At 38.1% G+C, this 23,511-nt stretch overlaps 3 protein-coding genes across 4 annotated transcripts in view; all 3 read left to right on the forward strand.

The window, feature by feature from the left end:
• The window catches only part of LOC126075173 (natural killer cells antigen CD94-like), a 164,379-nt gene that overhangs the window by 95,146 nt on the left and 45,722 nt on the right, over positions 1-23,511 (forward strand). The window lies entirely within an intron of this gene.
• Positions 1-23,511, forward strand: part of LOC126075174 (natural killer cells antigen CD94-like) — a 188,129-nt gene that overhangs the window by 44,970 nt on the left and 119,648 nt on the right. The window lies entirely within an intron of this gene.
• The window catches only part of LOC126075172 (natural killer cells antigen CD94-like), a 37,434-nt gene continuing 16,946 nt past the window's right edge, over positions 3,024-23,511 (forward strand). Inside the window, exon 1 of the mRNA XM_049882451.1 lies at positions 3,024-3,158. Coding sequence (XP_049738408.1) covers positions 3,152-3,158 — 7 coding nt within the window. The 5' untranslated portion in view covers positions 3,024-3,151. The remainder of the gene's footprint in view (positions 3,159-23,511) is intronic.

Consider the following 23,511-nt stretch of genomic DNA (forward strand, 5'->3'; position numbering starts at 1 on the left):
GCTCAAGGAAGCAAATAGTCCATAGGACTAATGGCCCCCATGAACCACAGCCTCCTCCAGCCTGAGACCAGAATGTCATGGAAAAAGTTGTGCATAAATTGTTCAATGGGAAACTAATTTGCTGTGTAAAATTTCACCTAAAGCACAATAAGATGTTCAGAAAAAAAGGATGGTAGATTTCAAATTAGGTAAGGAATCATTTTTATAATCATCATGTCTTTCAACCTGGATTTGCATAAAAGCTATGAAGGAAATTTCACATTCACATTTTCAGTGAGGATCTAGATTTTAGCAATTATGGTGGTTGAGTAAAGGCAACTTTATAAACACAGTGTACACAAATTAAAAAGATGGAAAATTTTTGAATTCATGGAAGCTGAGAAATCAAGTTGTTTTTTGTTGTTGTTGTTTTTGATGAAAAGCTCATCTTTACAAAAAGGTTCATCTATAGGAATAGTAAAAAAACACCAAATCAGCTTATTGTTGGAGCCCTAGTGGCAAAGCACTTAAGAGTTACGGCTGTTAACCAAAAGGTCAGCAGTTTGAATCCACCAGCTGCTTCTTGGAAAACCTATGGGGCAGTTCTGCTTTTTCCTGTTGGGTCACTACGAGTCAGAATCAACTTGACATCAATGAGTTTGGTTTTTAGTTTTCGTTAGTTATGGCCAAGGTGATTCTCACTCAAGGCAACCCTATGTGTACCAGGGTAAAACTATACTCCATAGGGTTTTCAGTGTCTGATTTTTGGGAGTAGATTGCCAGGACTTTCTTCAAAGATGCATCTGGGCAGACTTGAACTTCCAACCTTTCAGTGAACAGCCAATTATGTAAACATTTTGCACTCCCTAGGAATATTATAATGCTTAAAAAAAAAAAAAAGCAGCAAAAAACCCATGAAATTATTTTGGATGGAGTTTGCTTTTATATGAGAATGAACGACATATTGTATGTCCAGAGACATTATAGATCAAGGTTCCTGCTCTCAAGACACGCAGTCTACCTATCTATCTCATATTTGAAATTCCCACTAGAGTTCTCTTTTGAAGACATAAAAGTGTTAGTGAAAATAACAGAATATTACCTGAATGAGATAACACAATAAACTACTACAATACTTAACATACTAGTAAAAATAAGGTTTATTAGAACTGCTACAGTCACGTTCAAAGGATCTCAAGGGACTGGAACATTGGAGAGTAAGGTGTTGAAAGCAAATTACAAGGCAAAGTGAGTGAAGCACTGAAGTTTGGACTTAAGCGGGTGTTTTAGGCTGGGGTCTCTACAGAAGCAAAACCAGTGAAGCATGTATACATATACATATATATGGAGCCCTGGCGGTGTAGTGGGTAAGTACTACAGCTGCTAACCAAAAGGTTCTCAGTTTGAATCCACCAGGTGCTCCTTGGAAACTCTGCGGGGCAGTTCTACTCTGTCCTATAACCCCACTGTCCTATAGAAAAAACAGAATCAACTTGATGGCAATAAGTTTTTTTGTTTGTTTATATAGAGAGAGAGAGAGACAGAGAAACAGATTTATATCAAGGAAATGGTACACATGGCTGTAGAGACTGGAAAGTCCCAAGTCCATGGGTCAGGCTGGAGGCTTCTCCTGCTGACATCTGCAGGTCAGACAACAGGCTTTTGGCTCACAGGCTGTGGACGCTGACAAATCCCAAGACTGGTGGGTATGTTGCTAGCTCAAGTCCCAAGAACTGGAGGTCAGATGAACAGAAGAGGAGGCAGCTGCAGGATTCAGAGTGAGGAAAAGTCAGCCAGCTTGCCAGGAAGTCCACATATATTGAATGCAGGCCACACCTGCAAGGAAATTCCCTTTCAACTCATTGTCTGCTCATAGCAGATCTCACCATGAAAGTGATTACATCATTACATAGGTGTTGAACTATATCATAACAGCCAAACCACCGAGAATCATGGCCCAGCCAGTTGACACACAACTTTAACCATCACATCAGGTAAGGGAGCTTCAAAGCACAGATGTGTATGTGTGTGTGTGTGCGTGTACATATCACAGTAATGAGAGGTCTGATGTTTAATTGTATGTGTCAACTTGGCTAAGCCATGATGGCTAGTGGTTTTGCCAAATACTAGACTAGTTGCTGCTCTATAACATAATGTAATATAATGTGATGACCTTGTGTAATGTAACCTAATGTAATCAATCAAGCAGTTGAAAGTGGTCTTTCCTTAGGTTATTGTCTGCCTTCAGACTGTGAATAGATACCGTGTCAGAACTCTCTCCTTCTTTCTCTCTCACCTCTGTACTTTTCCCTCGTCTGACCTACAGACCTTGGGATGCAAGCCCGCAGTAGTTTCCACCCAGTGCTTGACCTATGGGTTTTGGACTTGCCAACCCCTACAATCCCGTGAGCCAGCATAAGTCTCCAGCCTGTCACCTGACCTATGAATTTTGAACTTTCGAGCCCCACAATTGTGTGAGCCAGTCTCTTGAAGTAAATCTCTCTCATATATTGCTCGCGTGCCCCCGAGCAAGATTGCTTAAGTTTCAAAATGAAGTAACCTTGGACAAGTTACTTAGGCTTTCTAGGCCTCATTTTTCTCACTGGTAAAATAGGATATTTATAGTATCTTCCTTACCCAGTCATTTTTATAAACATATGAGTTAATATAAGTAAAAAGATTTAAACTGTGTTTTGTGCAGTGAATTTTTATTATTTTTAAAATAGGAAAATTACATGTAGAATTTTATTGCAGTGAGTACATTTAACTTCTGTTTGTTCATTTTTTGAATATTTTCCAAATATATTTTGAAGATTACTTTGATGTTGAAACACTAAAAGTAAAAACAAAAAACACAAACTCCCTCCCATCTTCTTTTCTGCTAATCAAAGGGTTTCTATTGCAAAAATGCAGTGAGAATTTCCTGTATTGTGATATCCGGAACATTTTAGAAGCTGGTAGTTTTACTGCTTCTTGGTCAGTACTACACATATGTGGCTCACCAATAGATGATTCAGGAACATCCTGTAAATACATATTTGTTTCTTTTAAGTTTCTTCACGGAGAACTTTTGGATTCCTTTGCTTCCAGCCCAGCTCTGTGATTGAACACCACTCTTCCCCAACGAGCACTCCTCGGGCCTTCGCTGCATCCACCTGGGACATCATCTCTCATGGCAGGTACGTGTGCCTCCAGTCAGAAAATCAACAGATAAAGGGACCCAAAACAGACATCCCATGGACATGGCTAATTTTAGGGCAGAGCTTTAAGAGAAAGGGATATAACTGACAGAGAATTTTTTAGTCTTTCACTATGTCAGCACCTTCTACATTTACTTTAATTTCTTGATTTTTTATTCTGTAATTTATAAATAGTCTCGAAAGCTTTTCCAACAGAGTTGTTTCTGATACAGATACGTCTAAATTCTGAATGAGAAATGAATTCACCTGATTATATTATGATCAATATAATTCTAACACAGGAATAAATAGAAATGCTAAATATAAATGATACCATTCTGAAAAGTGTTTATTTATTCATTTATTTATAGCACTTGTCTTGCGACTCCCAAATCTCACCCAGATTAACGTTTTGAACATTGTACTGTTGTCAGTGATGTTACTCCTTGGAAGTGTGCTAAAGTCAATGCAGAATCTCCTAAAGTTGAATTGTCCAGGAAAAAGCCTATAACCAAGTAATTTTGAGTAAGAGCAAAAAAATGGGTTGTTTCCACATCATAATTCAATGTGCTGGGAAGTGAACTCAGCTCTCCAGGGAATTACTCTCTACATTGGATTTGGAATCTCTCATCCCCAGTTCCAAAGTGCTCCTCTCTCTTTGTCTTATACTACATCTACAGAGCTATGAGCAGCAAAACACTTTTCAAGGCAGAGTCTGTACTGAGATTAGCAGAAAGACATACTACCATATAGTATTATTGTCAGTGACCATGGTGGAATACGTTATGTGGTAGACACTGGGCTTGGGCTGGATTGAATTTTATGTCTGACTTGCACACTTGCCAGCTTTGATACCTTGAGAAAACGATGTTATTCTTGGACCCTCAGTTTTCTCATCTACCTAGTGGGAACCAGTCTATTTGCCTTGTGATTTTTCCTGAGAGGATAAAAGTAAATGCCTGTAATGTAAGCATATAAAACAGAAGTTGGAGCCCCTTGATCTCTTTTTATGCTAGATCTCTAAGTTTCTTTGCCAATTATAAACAAACAAACAAAAACTACTGTTAAATTTACTTTACACCGTTGGTACAGATGAAAATGTGTGGATAATCTCACTGTGGAAAAATTTACCCCGCCAAAAAAAAAAAAAAAGGTTGGTATTGGTTGAAGTTTTAAGTGGACTTTTCCATTTGCTCACTGGCAGGATGATTGTGTTAGCACATTAAAGACCTAAAGGCTCAAATATTTCTCCACCTATCTGTGTGTGAATCCTGACTTCTGGATTTTCTCTCACTGGTTTTACTTTTAAAAACTATCCAAAAAACCCACTGCTGTCGAGTCTATTCTGACTATAGCGACCCTAGAGGACAGAGTAGAACTGCCCTATAGAGTTTCCAAGGAGTGCCAGCGGATTTGAACTGCCGACCTCTTGGTTAGTAGCCCTAGTACTTAATCACTACGCAGCCAGGTTTTCCTTGAGAACTATAGCGACTGCGTTTGCTCTTTACGTCATTGCCTTTTCTCTCTTTTTCTACAGCTTTCGCGGACAATTTATGGAACCTGATTTCTGGAGCCTTGGCAGTAGTGTGCCTTTTGTTGATGGCTACTTTGGGAATTTTACTGAAAAATCGTAAGTTTTTCTAGGCATCTTGTAAAGATCAATGCTATGACAAAACTATTTAATAATATAATAATATACGATGTATTTTGGTAGTGTGTAATATTATATCACGGACACACTTAAACCTGTACTTAATTATATAAATTCCTTAATAATTTCTTTAGAATTTGCCACAGAAAGTACTCAGCCAACGTCCTCTCCAGGATCCACCGTAGAACCCCAGAGAGGTAGGCCCCAATGTCTGAAAATATTCAGTTTTGTTAGAATTTTAAATTAGACAGTTTCTTGTTTTTCTTTACAAAGAGGAGCATGATGGCATATCACATATGGTAATATTAGTTTACTTCCCTAATTTTCGGACAGTCTCATTCCATTGTTCTCTAATGTAAGAATGATTAAATTACATTGCAAACACATCATTTATATGTAAAAGGAATAAGGATACTATTAGCATGAAATAACAGATTTCTGTCCTCTATGAATGCACATTATTAAGTAACAAATTGTAAATAAACTACAGTAAATATTACAGTTAATCCTAACTCCCTGCCTGTGTCTGCTCATAGCCCTTACTTTCCTATCTCCATTACAGAAAATCCATCCTCTACGTACCTTTACTTGCGTCATTATTTACGTCTCAGAATATAGCGCCCAGATTTCTGCAGTTATAAAATCTACTTACACAGTAAGAGCCAGCTTAAAGCACAGTTTCTCAATGAATAGATTTTCCCCCAGTGCACTCCAAGTTATCTCTCCTTCTGTGACCACATGGCATTTAATTTCCCTCTTATGCAATTTCACCACCGTTTATTTGGAAAACATTCAAGTATCTACCATGTGTCATGTCTTCTGTTACTGAGGTTAAGGAATGTTGAAGTCATTACCACTGCTAAACCCTATTATCAGACTTCGTACTAATTGTTTTTATTTATCTTCATTTTTGAAAAAAAAAAAATAATCCCAAACATCAGATTCTCATCAGTGCATGGTATTTTTGTTGACTCAGAAAATATGATAAAATGCTTTCCTCTTTTAAATCATCTCTCTTTGATCTGGTTAACTCCTATTTTTACTGCCCAGCTCAGCTTTGGGTCACTTCCTCAAAACAGATTCTTTTAACCTCACTCCATCCCATACCCTGTTATGCGCTCTTTTAATATACTACATTTCCTTTGTATACTTACCGGAATTTCACGAAATATAATTGATAAATGTTTGGTGATTGTATGTCTTACTCTCTCTAGAATATAATCTCCATGAAGAAACCAATCATGTCTGACTTGCTCACATTTATAATCCTGAACATAGCACACCACAGCACATGTAGTAGTGTGTGCTCAAAGACTATTTGTAGAGAAAAAAATAAATAGCAAATGGTGTTTCAATGAATAAGCAGCAATAAAAATAATAGAAATCTCCAATGTCATCAATCATATTTTGTTTTTTATCTTAGGCTCTGGCTGCTGTCCTTGCCAAGAAAAGTGGATTGGGTACCGATGCAATTGTTACTTCTTTTCCGGTGAAGAAAAAACTTGGGCAGAAAGTAGGGATTTCTGTGCTTCTCATAATTCCAGCCTACTTCAGTTGGAAAGAAAAGATGAATTTGTATGTACTCGTTATTCCACATTTTCTTTGTTCTGGAAAACATAATATCTAAGTAAGCTGAAGATTTGAACCAAGTCTTTAATCAGAGAGTAAATGGTGGTCATATTTAAACAATGATCATTAACTCTCTGTACTTTGAAGCAATCATTATAAAACCCACATAAAATTTCTCAAAGAACTACATCTAGGGATAAAATCAATATGCCAGATGAAGTCAAAGGAATTTTCTGGATGGCTTCAAAGTAATAGATCATTGTTTAACTCATTTTATTCAAAGAACAAACTAAATGACTTTGGAATATTTAGTTCTTTAAATTGAGTTTATAAATTCTTTTATAATTATATAGCTTCTTTCATGTTTCTGCAATACAACGAAGGGCCAATATAGAGGGTAATGGTCATAAAAATTACCAATTCCTAAGAAAATTCCTAAAGCCCCATTCCTAAGAAAAGTGATCCAACAAAATGCAAAAATTGTTGAAAAATATCATTAACATCACATGCAAGTAAAATTTTGCTGAAGATCACTCAAAGGCGGTTTCAGCAGTACATCAACAGAGAACTTCCAGAAATTCAAGCCCAATTCAGAAGAAGATGTGGAATGAAGGATATCATTGCTGATGTCATATTGGTCTTGGCCCAAAACAGAGAATACCAGAAAGATGTTTACCTGTGTTTTTTTTTTTTTTTTTGACTATGCAAAGACATTTGACTGTGTGGATCGTAAGAAATGGTGAATAATATTATGAAGGATGGGAATTCTAGAACACTGAATTGTGCTCACGAGGAACCAGTACATAGACTAAGAGGCAGCTGTTTGAACAGAACAAGGGGATACTGTATAGTTTAAAGTCAGAAAAGGTTGCATTCAGGCTGTATCCTTTCACCATACTTATTCAAGTGTATGTGGAGCAAATAATCTGAGAAGCTGGAATATATGAAGAAGAATGTGGCATTAGGATTGCAGTAAGACTCTTTAACAACTTGTTATATGCAGATGACACAACCTTTCTAGTTGAAAGTGAAGAGGACTTGAAGAACTTAACTGATGAAGATCAAAAACCACAGCCTTCAGTATGGATTATATCTCAACATAAAGAAACCCAAAATCCTCACAACTGGACCAATAAGCAACATCATAATAAACAGAGAAAATATTGAAGTTATTAGGATTTCATTTTATTAGGATCCACCATCAACGCTCTTGGAAGCAGCAGACAAGAAATCAAACGACATGTTGCATTGGGCAAATCTTCTGCAAAAGACTTGTTTGAAGTGTTGAAAAAGCACAGGTATCAGTTTGAGGACTAAAGGGTGCCTGACCAATACCGCAATATTTTCATTCTCCTCACATGCACATGAATACAGGACAATGAATAAGGGAGACTCAAGAAGAATTGATGCCTTTGAATTATGATGTTGCTGAAGAACACTGAATATACCAGGGCATCTCAGAAGAACGAACAAATCTGTCTTGGAAGAAGTACAGCCAGAGTGCTCCTTGGAAGCGAGGATGGCAAGACTTGGTCTCACATACTTTGGACATGTTATCAGGAGGAACCGGTCCCTGGAGAAGAGCATCATGCTTGGTAAAGTAGAGGGTGAGCTAAAAAGAGGAAGACCCTCAGCGAGATGGATTGACTCAGTGGCTGCAACAATGGACTCAAGATTAACAACGATTGTGAAGATGACCCAGGAACCGGGCAGTGTTTCGTTGGAACCAACTTGACAGCACCTAACAAAAAAAAAAAAAAAAAAGAAAAAGTATGAATTGCCCTAGATGTATGCAGAGAATGAGCTGAATAAAGGCTGAGTAGGTATTTTTTTTTTAGGTCATACTCAGGAAATTTACCCCTTGAGATGGTGTTGATTTTACAGGCTTTCAGGCTGTGGTTTCTGAACCCCTGTAAAGGGTACATTCACGAGAACCCTAACTCACGGAATAGATAATGTTTTCTATATAATTATAACAATGCTTTTAGACGTTTGGTGAGATTTTGTGGTATTTTTCCTCCATAAATGAATGGGTGTGTTAAATAAGAAATATGAGCCACAGAGCTGTACCTTCTAAATTAGAAGTCAATAACGAATTCAGTTTGTCCCATTGATAGGCTGATTCTGACGCTCTGACATTAACTTTCTTAAAAGCACACTGTTCCCAGAGTACATTTAAATTAGATTACAGTGTTTGTCTCTGTTTCCAAACAGAACTCTAGGATCTCCGGTAGACGTTATTACTGGATTGGACTCACTTATAAGGAAAGACGTGGTGCGTGGCTGTGGGAGGACGGCTCTGCCCTCTCCCGGGATCTGTAAGTTTCTGGCAGCCTGGTGCTGCCTTTTCTATGCTTCCTGAGTTTATGCTTAGACCACATCAGTGCAGGTAACACCCAGGAGCACTGCAGTAATCACATGCCCAGGGCATGAGGTTACAGAAAGAGAAGAGTGTAGCAGAATACAACTGCAGGCCAATCCAGAAAATTCAAGTTCATGCTCAAGTCACATGAAATTTAGTGTTCTGGGCCCATAAAATAACTTTTGACTTTTTGTTTCCATTTTTCCTTGGAGCAAACACATAGACGTGCCCGTACAGGCACACATCCTCACATACTCACATACACCCGAGCGCTGACTCAGCAGTCCCGGCAGTCCAGATACAGCAGGATATGCCTTCCTTTCTTTATTCTGGTGGAGCCAAAATTCTCAGCATACTTCCAATGTTTCAAACATTCTGAGATTATGTCCTGTACCTTTGTAAACTTTGAATCTTATTTTCATTCCCAAACATGTATTTCCCACATAATACAATGGTGAATTATAAGCTCTGATTTGTTTCTCCAGACTAAATCAAGTAATGCATTTTTAAACAAAATAAAAGTTTATTATGCATCAAAATGATTAACAAAGGCAAGAACAATAAAAAAAAAAGTCTCTAGTCCCAATACTATTTATTTAAGAGGAAGTAACTAAGGTTTGTGCAACAGAGTAATCTGAAATCTGAAAACCATGGTTATTAAAGAAAAAAGGATGACTCAGTATGTTAATATCTCATTGAAATGCTTCTGAGAGTTCTATCATTAATCTGAATCATCATTGCACCTGAGCATTTTCATACCCTTTTCCCAGATGCAAATTTTTTTGTCTTCATTACAGATTTCCATTGTTTCCACCTCTAAATCCACAGATCTGCATAGTGTATAATCCAAGTGGTACTATTGTGGATCAAGATTGTAAGAAGAAACATGGTTTTATCTGTAAACATCGGCATATTTAAGTGTTTCTTGGTGTCGGGGAGCAATGCAGGGTCAGGTTTACCTTTTATCTCTTATATTGTTACTAATTATCTACTTCTTAGGTCTAAATATTTTTCAGTTTTTGACTTATCATACAATTTGTACATATTTGAATCCATGTGTTTTAAAATTTGATTAAATTTCTGCGCCTATACTTGAATTTATTAAGCATCAAAATAAAGAACCTTATGAATATTTAGATTTTCTTTTATGTGTTAAATATTAAATGTATTGTAGTTTCATAGTATCATGTATCTTTTCTTGCAAATTAACTCTGCACAAATTTAAGTAAAACTTACAACACCAAATAATATATATCGACATTATTTCAGTGCTTCATATGGCGTACTAAATTAGGAAGGCCTGTCTTCACCACTCTAAAAGTAAAAATATTTTTAATGCTTTTTGTTAGATCTTTCTGGAAAATAATTAATTAATTAATATGTTTGCTTAGAGCTGAAAGTTTTAGTGCTATATGCTAGATGACAGTTTCCTCACATGTGTTATCCAGATTCAGAGCAAAACAAATTTTGTCTCTTATGCACAATACTCTAAATTCTGAAGAACAATTGAAGTTTTTGGTCATTACTGTGAAAAATGTGTTTTCAATATGATTGCTTCCACATTGTGCAAGGGGAATGAGAATCCAAGTAGTCGAGGGTGCCCAGAACTTTCTTGCCTCACGCTTATCCATCAGTCAGAGAGTCATTTACAAGTGCATTGAAGATCTTATTCTCAAATCAATCAAAAAAGTTTTTTCCTAAAAGTTTTGCATCGAGTACTACATAATTCACCTTTTTTTTCTTTTCTTTTTTTTTTTTTTTAGTGAGTAGATCAAATTACCTTTTGATGGTTGTTTGAGAGAGTCAAAAAAAAAAAAAAAACGGGTGGAAATAATCAGGTCTGATGCTGGGACCTGGCTGGTATCTTCCTGATCTAACAGCCACCAAAAGCAATTTCTTTTCATGACTGTTGCATATGCGTTTTAATCAATTTGGATTGACATGCTTTATATTTTTATATTTCAATTAAATGAAAACAATCAGTATCTAATAAATGATCTCAATATAAAAAGGATCAAGTTGTCTTAGTCATCTAGTGCTGGTATAACAGAAATACCACAAAGAGAAGTTTATTCTCTCACAGCCCAGTAGGCTAGAAGTCCGAATGTAGGGCACCAGCTCCAGGGGATGGATTTCTTGCTCTGTTGGTTCTGGAAGAAGGTCCTTGTCCTCAGTCTTCCCTTGGTCTGGGAGCATCTCAGCACAGGAACCTCAGGTCCAAAGAGGCTCTCTGATCCCTGTGCTGCTTTCTTGGTGGTATGAGAACTCAATGTCTCTCTGCTAGGTTCTTTCCTTTATATCTTCAGAAAAGGTTGGCTTAAGATACTATCTAATCTTGCAGATCCCTTCAACACCACTGCCACTAATATATCTCACTAACATCATAGTGATAGAATGTACAACATATAGGAAAATCACAGCAGATGACAAAATGCTAGAAAATCATACAGTACAGGGAATCAGGACCTAGTCAAGTTGACAGGTATTTTTGCGGGACACAATTCAATCCATGACACAAGGAGAGGAAAGAACCTATTAGATTTTATTTCTTATAGTATAAATAAATAGGACTACAATACTGAACTCCTCATGCTCTTCTATGATGATTTGCTTAGGAAAAATGCACACAAATTGTCTAAAGAAAGATGCGGATTTTAAAATGCTTGACATCTGACTAGAGAAATTATGTATGACACTTTCTGAATATTTACAGCCTTCTGGTTTTATTGCTTATGTGTTTTTAAAGTAATACACTTTTAAAGTAAAAACCAAAAAAATAATATAGAGGCATATAATGAAAATCAATTGCCACATCTCAAGTGTACCATCTTCCTGTCCTCCTCCCATGAGGCGGTGTTTTCTGGTTTGATTTTGCTGTTTATAGTGGTTTTCTCTGCAAGAGCAAGAGAAATATCACTGTTTATATTTAGCCACATCCAAGTATAGGTGCAAGGTTGTTCTCTTTCATGTCATTACTCTGTCAGGTGTTTTAAGCCATATCTGAGAGCTCACAGACATTTATTACAGTTCCAAGAGGAGGGGGCAACAGAAGGTGTTAAATAGGATGGGAGATGTCTCGTTTTAGAGGATAATTCATGCTAAAATTTATCTCCACTGGAAGAAGAAAATTCCTCTTGCCTCCCAGTTACAGTTGAGACGTTTCTTCAGCTTCCACATCACTTCAGGGCACTGATAACAGAAGGTGTTGACTTGAATGTAGACATTGGCCATTAAAGGGAGAGTATCTTTCTCACAGCCTGATCACTTTATATTAGATGCATTCAATCCAGGCCCACTTGAATGCTTCCTCTCATCTTTTATGGTCTTCAGTAAGGGGGGAGGGAGGATTTTTTTATAGGCAGGGCTTTCTATCAGCTGTTTTTTTTTTTTTTTTTTCCCAATGTGACATGAAATCTCTTATATATTCTCTGGGCAAAGGCAGTTTATTTTTTCCTCTTCTTTACAATGGGCTAATGTACATGGTAGTATCTAGTTGTGTAAATATCTCTGTGTTGGGTGTAGGACAAAGCGAAGAGAGGTTAGAAAATGTGGAAAACACACTCACACACCCAAAATAAGATTGCCACATGTCAGTTTACACTAATGTAAGTTAATCCTGTTGTCACCACTGTATCTATTTTGTGTTGCCGTATAACAAATTACTGTATATTTAGAAATTTAAAACAGCATGTTTGTTATTACAGCTTCCATTCAGCAGAACCAGGGAACAGCTTATCTGGGTCCTTTGCTCAGGGTCACACAAGGCTCAGCTGGAGGTCTTGTCCAAGCTCATTCAGGTTGTTGGCACAATTTAATTCCTCGTGTTTTGGTCTTACCCGTAGCAACCAGTGGCTACCTCTCTCCATAGGCAATTCACATCATGGCTGCTTGCATCTTCAAAGCCAGAAGAAAAGTATTTCTGATTTCTTCAATCTCTGACCTTTAGAATCTCTTTTAAAATGTTTATCTGATTAGAGCAGGCCCAGCCAGTATTACCTCCCTTTTGATTAAGTCAAAATCAACTTAATTATATCTGAAAAATTTTCTCACCTTTGCCATGTAACCTAATCTCATTACAGGAGTGACATTCCATCCTCTCCACAAGTCCCACCCTCACTCTAGGTGGGGCAGGTGACAGAGGGCATTTATACCAGGAAGCAGGACTCTTTGGGACCATCTTAGAGTATTTCCTACCACATCAGCTGTCTTATTATCTAGAGCCGCTATAACAGAAATACCGTCAATGGGTGACATTAACACACAGGAATTTTTTTTCTCACAATTAGGAGGCTAGAAGTCCATATTCAGGATGCTGGCTCTAGGGGAAGTGTTTCTCCGTCATCTCTGGAGAAAGGCTGCTGCTCCTTCAGCTTCTGCTTCCCAGTTCCTTGGAAATCTCCATGTGTCTTGGTGTATATCTTACCCCATCTCTGCTCACTGGTTTGCTTGTTTTATCTCTTAGATCTCAAACGGGATTGACTCAAGGTTCACCTTACACTAATCCTGTGTCATTAACATAGCAAAGAAAAGCCATTCTCAAATGGGATTATAAGCATAGGCATAAAATCCACTGCCGTTGAGTGGATTCTGACTCATAAGACTCATAAAAAAAAAAAAATAAGACTCATAGCGACCCTAAAAAAAATAAACCTTTTATTTCTCATTTTATTAAATTTAATCTCTGCCTTTTGAATCTTGATAAGATAGCTGAGAATTGAAATCACCTATGCTGCAACAAGTAACTCCATTCAGTTTTTCCAAATATATTAATTCTTAGCTGGTCCACAGTGACATCTACAACCTCACATAGTGTGCCCAAGAAGGATGGAGTTATTTTACCGATATGAACTGCGGCAGTTCTTTGCTTATCTTTAGGGATGCCTAAAATCGTTCTCTGATTCCTGGTCGATACAAGGGCAGTGGACTACTGACTAACCATCTAACTAACTAACTAACTAAGCAATTTATAGTGTGCTTTTTTTTTTTATTTAAAGGGGCCAATTTGCTTATTGATAGCTTGTACCTGAGACAACTAGTTAGATACCCACTCTTCACCACCTGATTAGATGGGTATAAGAGACTGCTGGACACTGCTGGAGCTCTCCTGAAATCAAGTTTTATCACATAGACATCAGCAGCTCAGTCTAAAGATGAAGCATGTCTTGGTGCAATTAAGAAAGACATTGGGAGCCTATTCCTGAATGTCTCTTGGATCCCCACTGCTTACATAAATTCCCTTTCTCATGTGTATCACTTTTTTTTTTAATTCATTGAAAGTTTATCTGAGTATGTTCTGTTGAGCTTTATGATTCCTTTCAATTATCTTACCCTGAGAAATCTTTGGAACACCTAAACATCCTTTTCCATTTTCATAGTTTTGAGCATTTTCTCTTTATACCTTAGCGCAAGGATTAAAAACATTTTGTGAAAATGCTGTATAGTAAATATATTCAGCTTTGTTTGCTAGTCTCTGTTTTGACTTCTTAGCTCAGCCATTGCCTTGCTAAAGAGGTCATAGACAATAAGTAACTAAATGGTGTGGTTGTGTTCCAAAAACTTTATGTACAAAAACAGATGGTAGGTTGGATTTCACCTATAGTTTGCAGCTTGCCAACCTCTGTCAAAAAGTACAAATGAGGATATAAAACCACAAACCCTATTCTCCACTTTGCCTTACCTTTTTCCAGGTCATTTCTTACCAGTTATAAATGGACCTGTACATTTTTCAGTAAAAAAACCGTTTTGTCTTTGATTATCGGTCTGTGGTTACCAGGCTGCAAGATTTCACCAATAATCCTCACCTTCTGGTGTTTGTGTCTTTCTATAATTTTCTTCCACATGGTATTAGGTTTGACCTGTATGACCAATAGAACAGCAGTAGAAATGATGGCATGTTGCTTTTGAGGCTAGGTCATAAAACCAAGTGTGAATTCTGCCTCTTTTCTTTCTCCCAGATCACTTGATCTGGGGGAAGGCAGTTATCGAGTTGTGAGCAACCCCGTGTAGGGGACTGTGTGATGAGGAATGGAAGCCTCCTATGGAAAGTCACAAGGAAATGAGGCCTCTTGCCAGAAGCCGTGTGAGTGAGCCTTCTTGGAAGCCGAGTCTCCAGCCAGAGTCAAGTCTCCAGGTGACTACAGCCCAGCAGACTTCCTGACAGCAACAAGAGATCCTGAGCCAGATCCATCTCCTTAAACTGTTTAAGGATTCCTGTCCTTTAGAAACAGTGTGAAATAATAAATGCTTGTTGTTTATTTATTTGTATACACTTAGGGAATGACACCTTATGAGTCTCATCCAAACCTGAATCTCATGAGTTTCTGGACTCTAAGCTGATAATATAATAGGTTGATACTTTTGGGGGCCACAGAAGGGGATGAATGTATGTTGCATGTGGGAAGGGCAGAAATAATTGGTGCCCAAGGCTGCACTCCTATATTCAGCCTCCTAGGTGGTCCTTAATTGTTCCCACCTCCTGATATTCACACCCTTTTAAAATAATCAACCATATTCTGTTAAGGTTGATCTGTATGAGAAATACAATATGGCCAAAGTTATGGGATGACACTTACGAGGACAGGTCATAAAAGAGAGTGAAGCTTCTACATTCCAATCTGCTTGGGAAAATTTATAATCTCTCCAGCAGTTTATGTGAGTTCATGTTGCTCCTTTCCTCTTCAACACATACTAAACAAACAGATAAACGAACACACCAGTTGTGGTCAAGTTGATGCCAACCCATAGCAACCTTATAGGGCAGAGTAGAACCGCTCCCTAAGCTTTTCAAGGCTGTAAACTTTACCGAAGCAGACTGCTACTTCTTTCTCCCATGGAGCAAGACCTTTCAGTTTGTAGCTGAGCACTCTATCCACTATGCCACCCAGGCTCCTGTTAGTGAAGCTCTCACACATCACCTTCATCCTTCATCAATGTAAATAACACACTCATCACCCCAGAAAGTCTCTTAGTGACCCCAAGTACTACTTTCCTCCTGCTCCTACCCACGCAGATGACCATTGCATGTCATTTTGTTAGTACAGATTTTCATTTTCTAAAGCTTTTTGTGTATATATATATAAATAATATATAAGTAAAAAACAAAAACAATGAAAACAAATATATATATAACCCACTGCTGTCAAGTTGATTTCAACTCATAGTGACGCCAAAGGTTTTGCAAGGCTCTTTATGAAAGTGGACTACCACATCTTTCTTCCACGGGGCTGCTGGTGGTTTCCAACTGCTGACCTTTCAGTTAGCAGTCGATGATTCTAACCACTGCACCACCAGGACTCCAGAGATACATAATGTGTATATGTAGATGTATATGAGTGTGTGTGTGTGTGTGTGTGTGTGTGTGTAAAACCAAACACATTGCCGTCAAGTTGACTCTGACTCATAATGACCTTATAGGACAGGTTAGAGCTGTCTCATAGGGTTTCCAAGGCTGTAAATTTTTTATAGAAGCAGACTGCCACATCTTTCTCCTTTGGAGCATGGCTGGTAAGTTAGAACCACCAATCTTTCAGTTAGCAGCCAAGCACTTAATCTCTGCACCACCAGGGCTTGAGACAGAGACAGACACCGAGAGAGGGAGAGACCCTGGGTGTGCAATTCTAATCTGACATGCATGGGGGCACCATAAGTCAGAACTGACTCAATGGCAAATGGTTTTTCACATATGTATACTTATATATGTGGTGTGTGTTTGTGTGTGTATGTATACATTTGTAACTTGAGGTTAGATTTCTTCCACTGGAAATGTCTTTACTGACTTTTTTACTCCTGAGTCAATGAACTAAGAAAAGAATGAATGATTTAAATATCACAAAGCATGGTTCTGAAAAATTAGAATAATTCTCTCAAAATAACTGATGCTGATAATGTTAAAAGTATAGTAATAATCCCTTTTTGTGTTTATTCTGTCACAATTCTCACAAACTTGTTACATCTAAATTAAAAAGCTGTAGGCAAAACTTTAAGCTCCAACCAATTAAGTCAGTTTTAAATCGGACAAAAAATGAGCAAAATCAAGCAGCTTTGTGCTGATTTGGTGTTGTCCAGCACTAAAACCAAGAAAGGGTAATTCTGTGGTATGTGCTTGCAATGAAAAACTTTGCAATGATAAAGAATAATAAAGTGTGTGAAACATAACGTGGATGAACCTAGAGGACATTATGCTGAGTGAAATAAGTCAATCGCAAGAGAGCAAATGTTGCATAGTACCACTGAATAAAAATTCAAAAAGAGTAGGTTTACACACAGAAAGCAACATTCTTTGATGGCTATCAGGGATGGGAGGAGAGGGAGAATCACTTACTAAATAGTAGGCTCAAGTTATTTCTGGTAAAGGCAACACAAAAAATTGGAGAAGCCAGCACGATGTGACCAAGGTAATTGAATACATTGAACGATACTTAAGAACAAAGGACAATTATGGTAGATGCTATAACATATGGAATTCTGCAACAACAGTAATGACAACCAAAAATCTGTGAGTAGTTATACAGGTAGATATGTATGATACTATGTGTGGAGGTTGTATGGGGGTACATGTACATGCATATAGGTATAGTTGTGAGCATTTGTATATACATATCTGTATCTGCCCCCATGTGTCTGTCAGTTTGTCATACTGTGGGGGCTTGTGTGTTGCTGTGATGCTGGAAGCTATGCCACCAGTGTGCAGATGCCAGCAGAGTCACCCATGGAAGACAGGTTTCAGCTAAGCTTCCAGACTAAGACAGACTAGGAAGAAGGACCTGGCAGTCTACTTCTGAAAAGCACTAGCCAGTGAAAACCTTATGAATAGCAGCGGAACATTGTCTGATATAGTGCTGGAAGATGAGCCCTCCAGGTTGGAAGGCACTCAAAAGATGACTGGGGAAGAGCTGCCTCCTCAAAGTAGAATCCACCAAAATGACATGGATGGCGTAAAGCTTTCGGGACCTTCATTTGCTGATGTGGTGCAACTCCAAAAGAAAAGAAGCAGCTGCAAACATTCATTAAAATCAGAACCTGGAATGTACAAAGTATGAATATAGGAAAATTGGAAATCTTCAAAAATGAAATGGAACACATAAACATCGATATCCTGGGCATTAGTGAGCTGAAATGGACTGGTACTGGCCATTTTGAATCGGACAATCATATAGTCTACTATGCTGGGAATGACAACTTGAAGAGGAATGGTGTTACATTTGTCATCAAAAAGAACATTTGAAGATCTATCGTGAAGTACAACGCTGTCAGTGGTAGGATAATACCCATCCATACGCCTACAAGGAAGACCAGTTAATACGACTATTATTCAAATTTACGCACCAACCACTAGGGCCAAAGATGAAGAAATAGAAGATTTTTATCAGCTGCCGCAGTCTGAAATTGATCAAACATGCAATCAAGATGCATTGATAATTACTGGTGATTGGAATGCGAAAGAAACAAAGAAGGATCGGTAGTTGGAAAATAGGGCCTTGGTGATAGAAGCAATGCTGGAGATCGAATGATAGAATTTTGCAAGACCAAAGACTTCATTGCAAATACCTTCTTTCACCAACATTAACGGCAACTGTACACATGGACCTCACCAGAAGGAACACACAGAAATCAAATTGAGTGCATCTGTAGAAAGAGATGAAGGAAAAGCTCAATATCGTCAATCAGAACAAGGCCAGGGGCCGACTGCGGAACAGACCACCAATTACTCATTTGCAAGTTAAAGGTGAAACTGAAGAAAATCAGAGCAAGTCCACGAGAGCCAAAATACGACCTTGAATATATCCCACCTGAATTTAGAGACTCTCTGAAGAATAGATTTGACGCATTGAACACTAGCGACCGAAGACCAGATGAGTTGTGAAATGACATCGAGGACATCATCCATGAAGAAAGCAAGAGGTCACTGAAAAGAAAGAAAAGGCCAAGGTGGATGTCAGAGGAGACTCTGAAACTTGCTCTCGAACATTGAGCAGCTAAAGCAAAAGGAAGGATTGATGAACTAAAAGAACTAAACAGAAGATTTCAAAGGGCCTCTTGAGAAGACAAAGTAAAGTGTTATAAAGACGTGCAAAAAGCTGGAGATGGAAAACCAAAAGGGAAGAACACACTTGGGGTTACTCAAGCTGAAAAAAATGAAGAAAAAATTCAAGCCTCCAGTTGCAATCATGAAGGATTCTATGGTGAAAATATTAAATGAGGCCTATAGGGTCACTATGAGTCTTTTTTTTTTTATAGGGTCGCTATGAGTCAGAATCTACTCGACGACACCGGGTTTGGTTTTTTGTTTTTTGTTTTTGAAGCATCAAAAGAAGATGGAAGGAACACATAGAGCCATTATACCAAAAAGAATTAGTTGATGTTCAACCCTTTCATGAGGTGGCATATGATCGGGAACAGGTGGTACTGAAGGAAGAAGTCCAAGCTGCTTTGAAGGCATTAGTGAAAACCAAGGTAACAGGAATTGACGGACTATCAACCGAGATGTTTCGACAACCAGATGCAGCACTGGAGGTGCTCACTCGTCTATGCCAAGAAATATGGAAGACAGTGTCCTGGCCAACTGACTGGAAGAGATCCATATTTATGCCTACTCCCAAGAAAGGTAATCCAACCGATTGTGGAAATTACAGAACAATATCATTAATATCATAGGCAAGCAAAATTTGCTGAGGATCATTCAAAAATGGCTGCAGCAGTATATCGACAGGGAACTGCCAGGAATTAAGGCCAGTCTCAGAAGAGGACATGGAACCGGAGATGCCATTCCTGTTGTCAGATGGATCCTGGCTGAAAGCAGAGAATACCAGCAGGATGTTTACCTGTGTTTTATTGACTATGCAAAGGCATTCGACTGTGTGGATCATAACAAATTATGGATAACATTGCAAAGAATGGGAATTCCAGAACACTTAATTATGCTCATGAGGAAACTTTACTTAGATGAAGAGGCAGTTGTTTGGACAGAATAAGAGGATATTGATTGGTTTAAAGTCAGGAAAGGTGTGCATCAGGGTTGTATTTTTTTTTAATAATTTTTATTGTGCTTTAAGTGAAAGTTTACAAATTAAGTCAGTCTCTCACATAAAAATTATATACAACTTGCTACATACTCCCAATTACTCTCCCCCTAATGATACAGCCTGCTCCATCCCTCCAACCTCTCTTTTCGTATCCATTTCACCAGCTTCTAACCCCCTCTACACTCTCATCTCCCCTCCAGGCAGGAGATAATGACATAGTCTCAAGTGTCCACCTGATCCAAGAAGCTCACCCCTCACCAGCATCCCTCTCCAACGCATTGTCCAGTCCAATCCACATGTAAAGAGTTGGCTTCAGGAATGGTTCCTGTCCTGGGCCAAAAGAAAGTCTGGGGCCGATGACCACCGGGGTCCTTCTAGTCTCAGTCAGACCATTAAGTCTGGTCTTTTTATGAGAATTTGGGGTCTGCATCCCACTGTTCTCCTGCTCCCTCAGGGGTTCTCTGTTGTGTTCCCTGTCAGGGCAGTTATTGGTTATAGCTGGGCACCATCTAGTTCTTCTGGTCTCAGGATGATGTAGTCTCTGGTTCATGTGGCCCTTTCTGTCTCTTGAGCTCCTAATTACATTGTGTCCTTGGTGTTCTGCATTCTCCTTTGATCCAGGTGGGTTGAGACTCATTGACGCATCTTAAATGGCTGCCTGCTAGTCTTTAAGACCCCAGATACCACTCTTCAAAGTGGGATTCAGAATGTTTTCTTAATAGATTTTATTATGCCAATTGACTTAGATGTCCCCTGAAACCATGGTCCCCAAACCCCTGCCCCTGCTTTGCTGGCCTTCGAAGCATTCAGTTTATTCAGGAAACTTCTTTGCTTTTGGTTTAGTCCAGCTGTGCTGACTTCCCCTGTATTGCGTGTTGTCTTTCCCTTCACCTAAAGTAGTCCTTACCTACTATCTAATTAGTGAATACCCCTCTGCCACCCTCACTCTCTCCCCCCTCTCATAACCACAAAAGACTGTTTTCTTCTCAGTTTAAACCACTTCTCAAGTTCTTATAATAGTGGTCTTATACAATATTTGTCCTTTTGCAACGGGCTAATTTCACTCAGCATAATGCCTTCCAGGTTCCTCCATGTTATGAAATGTTTCACAGATTCATCACTGTTCTTTATTGATGCGTAGTATTCCAGTGTGAATATACCATAATTTATTTACCCATTCATCCGTTGATGGGCACCTTGGTTGCTTCCATGTTTTTGCTATTGTAAACAGTGCTGCAATAAACATGGGTGTGCATATATCTATTCGTGTAAAGGCTCTTATTTCTCTAGGATATATTCCAAGGAGTGGGATTGCTGGGTTGTATGGTAGTTCTATTTCTAGCTTTTTAAGGAAGTGCCAAATCGATTTCCAAAGTAGTTTTACCATTTGACTTTCCCACCAGCAGTGTAGAAGTGTTTCAATCTCTCCACAGCCTCTCCAACATTTATTATTTTGTGATTTTTGGATTAATGCCAGCCTTGCTGGAGTGAGATGAAATCTCATTGTAGTTTTGATTTGCATTTCTCTAATGGCTAATGATCGTGAGCATTTCCTCATGTATCTATTGGCTACCTGAATGTCTTCTTTAGTGAAGTGTCTATTCATATCTTTTGCCCATTATTTGATAGGGTTATTTGTCCTTTTGTAGTTGAGTTTTTGCAGTATCATGTAGATTTTAGAGATCAGGTGCTGATCGGAAATGTCATAGCTACAAGCTTTTTCCCAGTCTGTAGGTAGTCTTTTTACTCTTGTGGTGAAGTGTTTGGATGAGCATAGGTATTTGATTTTTAGGAGCTCCCAGTTATCTAGTTTTTCTTCTCCATTGTTAGTAATGTTTTGGATATTTTTATGCCATGTATTATGGCTCCTAAAGTTGTCCCTATTTTTTCTTCCATGATCTTTATCATTTTAGATTTTATATTTAGGTCTTTGATCCATTTTGAGCTCGTTTTTGTGCATGGAGTGAGGTACGGGTCTTGTTTCATTTTTTTGCAGATGGATATACAGTTATGCCAGCACCACTTGTTAAAAAGATCGTCTTTTCCCCATTTAACTGATTTGGGGCCTTTGTAAAATATCAACTGTTCATATGTGGATGGATTGATGTCTGGATTGTCAATTCTGTTCCATTGGTCCATGTATCTGTTGTTGTACCAGTACCAGGCTGTTTTGACTGCTGTAGCGATATAATTGGTTCTAAAATCAGGTAAAGTAAGGCCTCCCACTTTGATCTTCTTTTTCAGTGACGCCTTGCTTATCCGGGGCCTTTTTCCCCTCCGTTTGAAGTTGGTGATTTGTTTCTCCATCTCATTAAAGAATGTCCTTGGGATTTGGATCGGAATTGCGTTTTATGTATAGATCGCTTTTGGTAGAATAGACATTTTTATAATGTTAAGTCTTCTATCCATGAACAAGATACATTTTTTCACTTGTGTAAATTCCTTTTGTTTTCTTGAGGGTGTGTACCGTAGTTTTCTTCGTATAAGTGTTTTACATCTCTGGTAAGATTTATTCCTAAGAATTTTATCTTCTTGGGAGCTACGGTAAATGGTATTGATTCTGTGATTTCCTCTTTGATGCTCTTTTTGTTGGTGCAGAGGACTCCAACTGATTTTTGTATGTTTATCTTGTGCTGAACTCTTCTACTAGTTTCAGTAGTTTTCTTGAGGATTCTTTAGGGTTTTCTGTGTATAAGATCATGTCATCTGCAAATAGAGATAATTTGACTTCTTCCTTTCCAATCTCGATGCCCTTTATTTCTTTATCTAGCCTAATTGCTCTGGCTAGGACCTCCAAACCAATGTTGAATAAAAGCGGTGATAAACGGCATCCTTGTCTGGTTCCCAATTTCATTGGGAATGCTTTCAGGTTCTTTCCATTTAGGGTGATGTTGGCTGTTCGCTTTGTATAAATGCTCTTTATTATGTTGAGGAATTTTCCTTCTATTCCTATTTTGCTGAGAGTTTTTATCATGAATGGGTGTTGAACTTTATCAAATGCCTGTTCTGCATCAATTGATAAAATCATGTGATTCTTGTCTTTTGTTTTATTTCTGCGGTGGATTACATTAATTGTTTTTCTAATGTTGAACCATCCCTGCATACCTGGTGTGGACCCCACTTGGTCATGATGAATTATTTTTTTGATATGTTGTTGAATTCTATTGGCTAGAATTTTGTTGAGGATTTTTGCATCTACGTTCATGAGGGATACAGGTCTCTAATTTTCTTTTCTTGTGGTGTCTTTACCTGGTTTTGGTGTCAGGGATATGGTGGCTTCATAGAATGAGTTTGGTAGTATTCTGTCCTTTTGTATACTCTGAAATACCTTTAGTAGTAGTGGTGTTAACTGTTCTCTGAAAGTTTGGTAGAATTCTTCAGTGAAGCCTTCCAGACCAGGGCTTTTTTTTATTGGGAGTTTTTTGATTACCTTTTCAATCTCTTCTTTTTTATGGGTCTGTTTAGTGTTCTTCCACTGTTTGTGTTAGTTTGGGTAGGTAGTGTATTTCTAGGAATTCATCCATTTCTTCTAGGTTTTCAAATTTGTTAGAGTACATTTTTTCATAGTTATCTCATATGATTCTTTTAATTTCAGTTGGATCTATTGTAATATCACCCATCTTATTTCTTAATCAGGTTGTTTGCTTCCTCTCCTGTTTTTCTTTTGTCAGTTTGGCCAGTGGTTTATCAATTTTATTGATTTTTTCAAAGAACTAGATTTTGGTCCTGTTAATTCTTTCAATTGTTTTT

The sequence above is a fragment of the Elephas maximus genome, chromosome 4 (assembly GCF_024166365.1).
Source record: "Elephas maximus indicus isolate mEleMax1 chromosome 4, mEleMax1 primary haplotype, whole genome shotgun sequence".
Taxonomy (NCBI): domain Eukaryota; kingdom Metazoa; phylum Chordata; class Mammalia; order Proboscidea; family Elephantidae; genus Elephas; species Elephas maximus.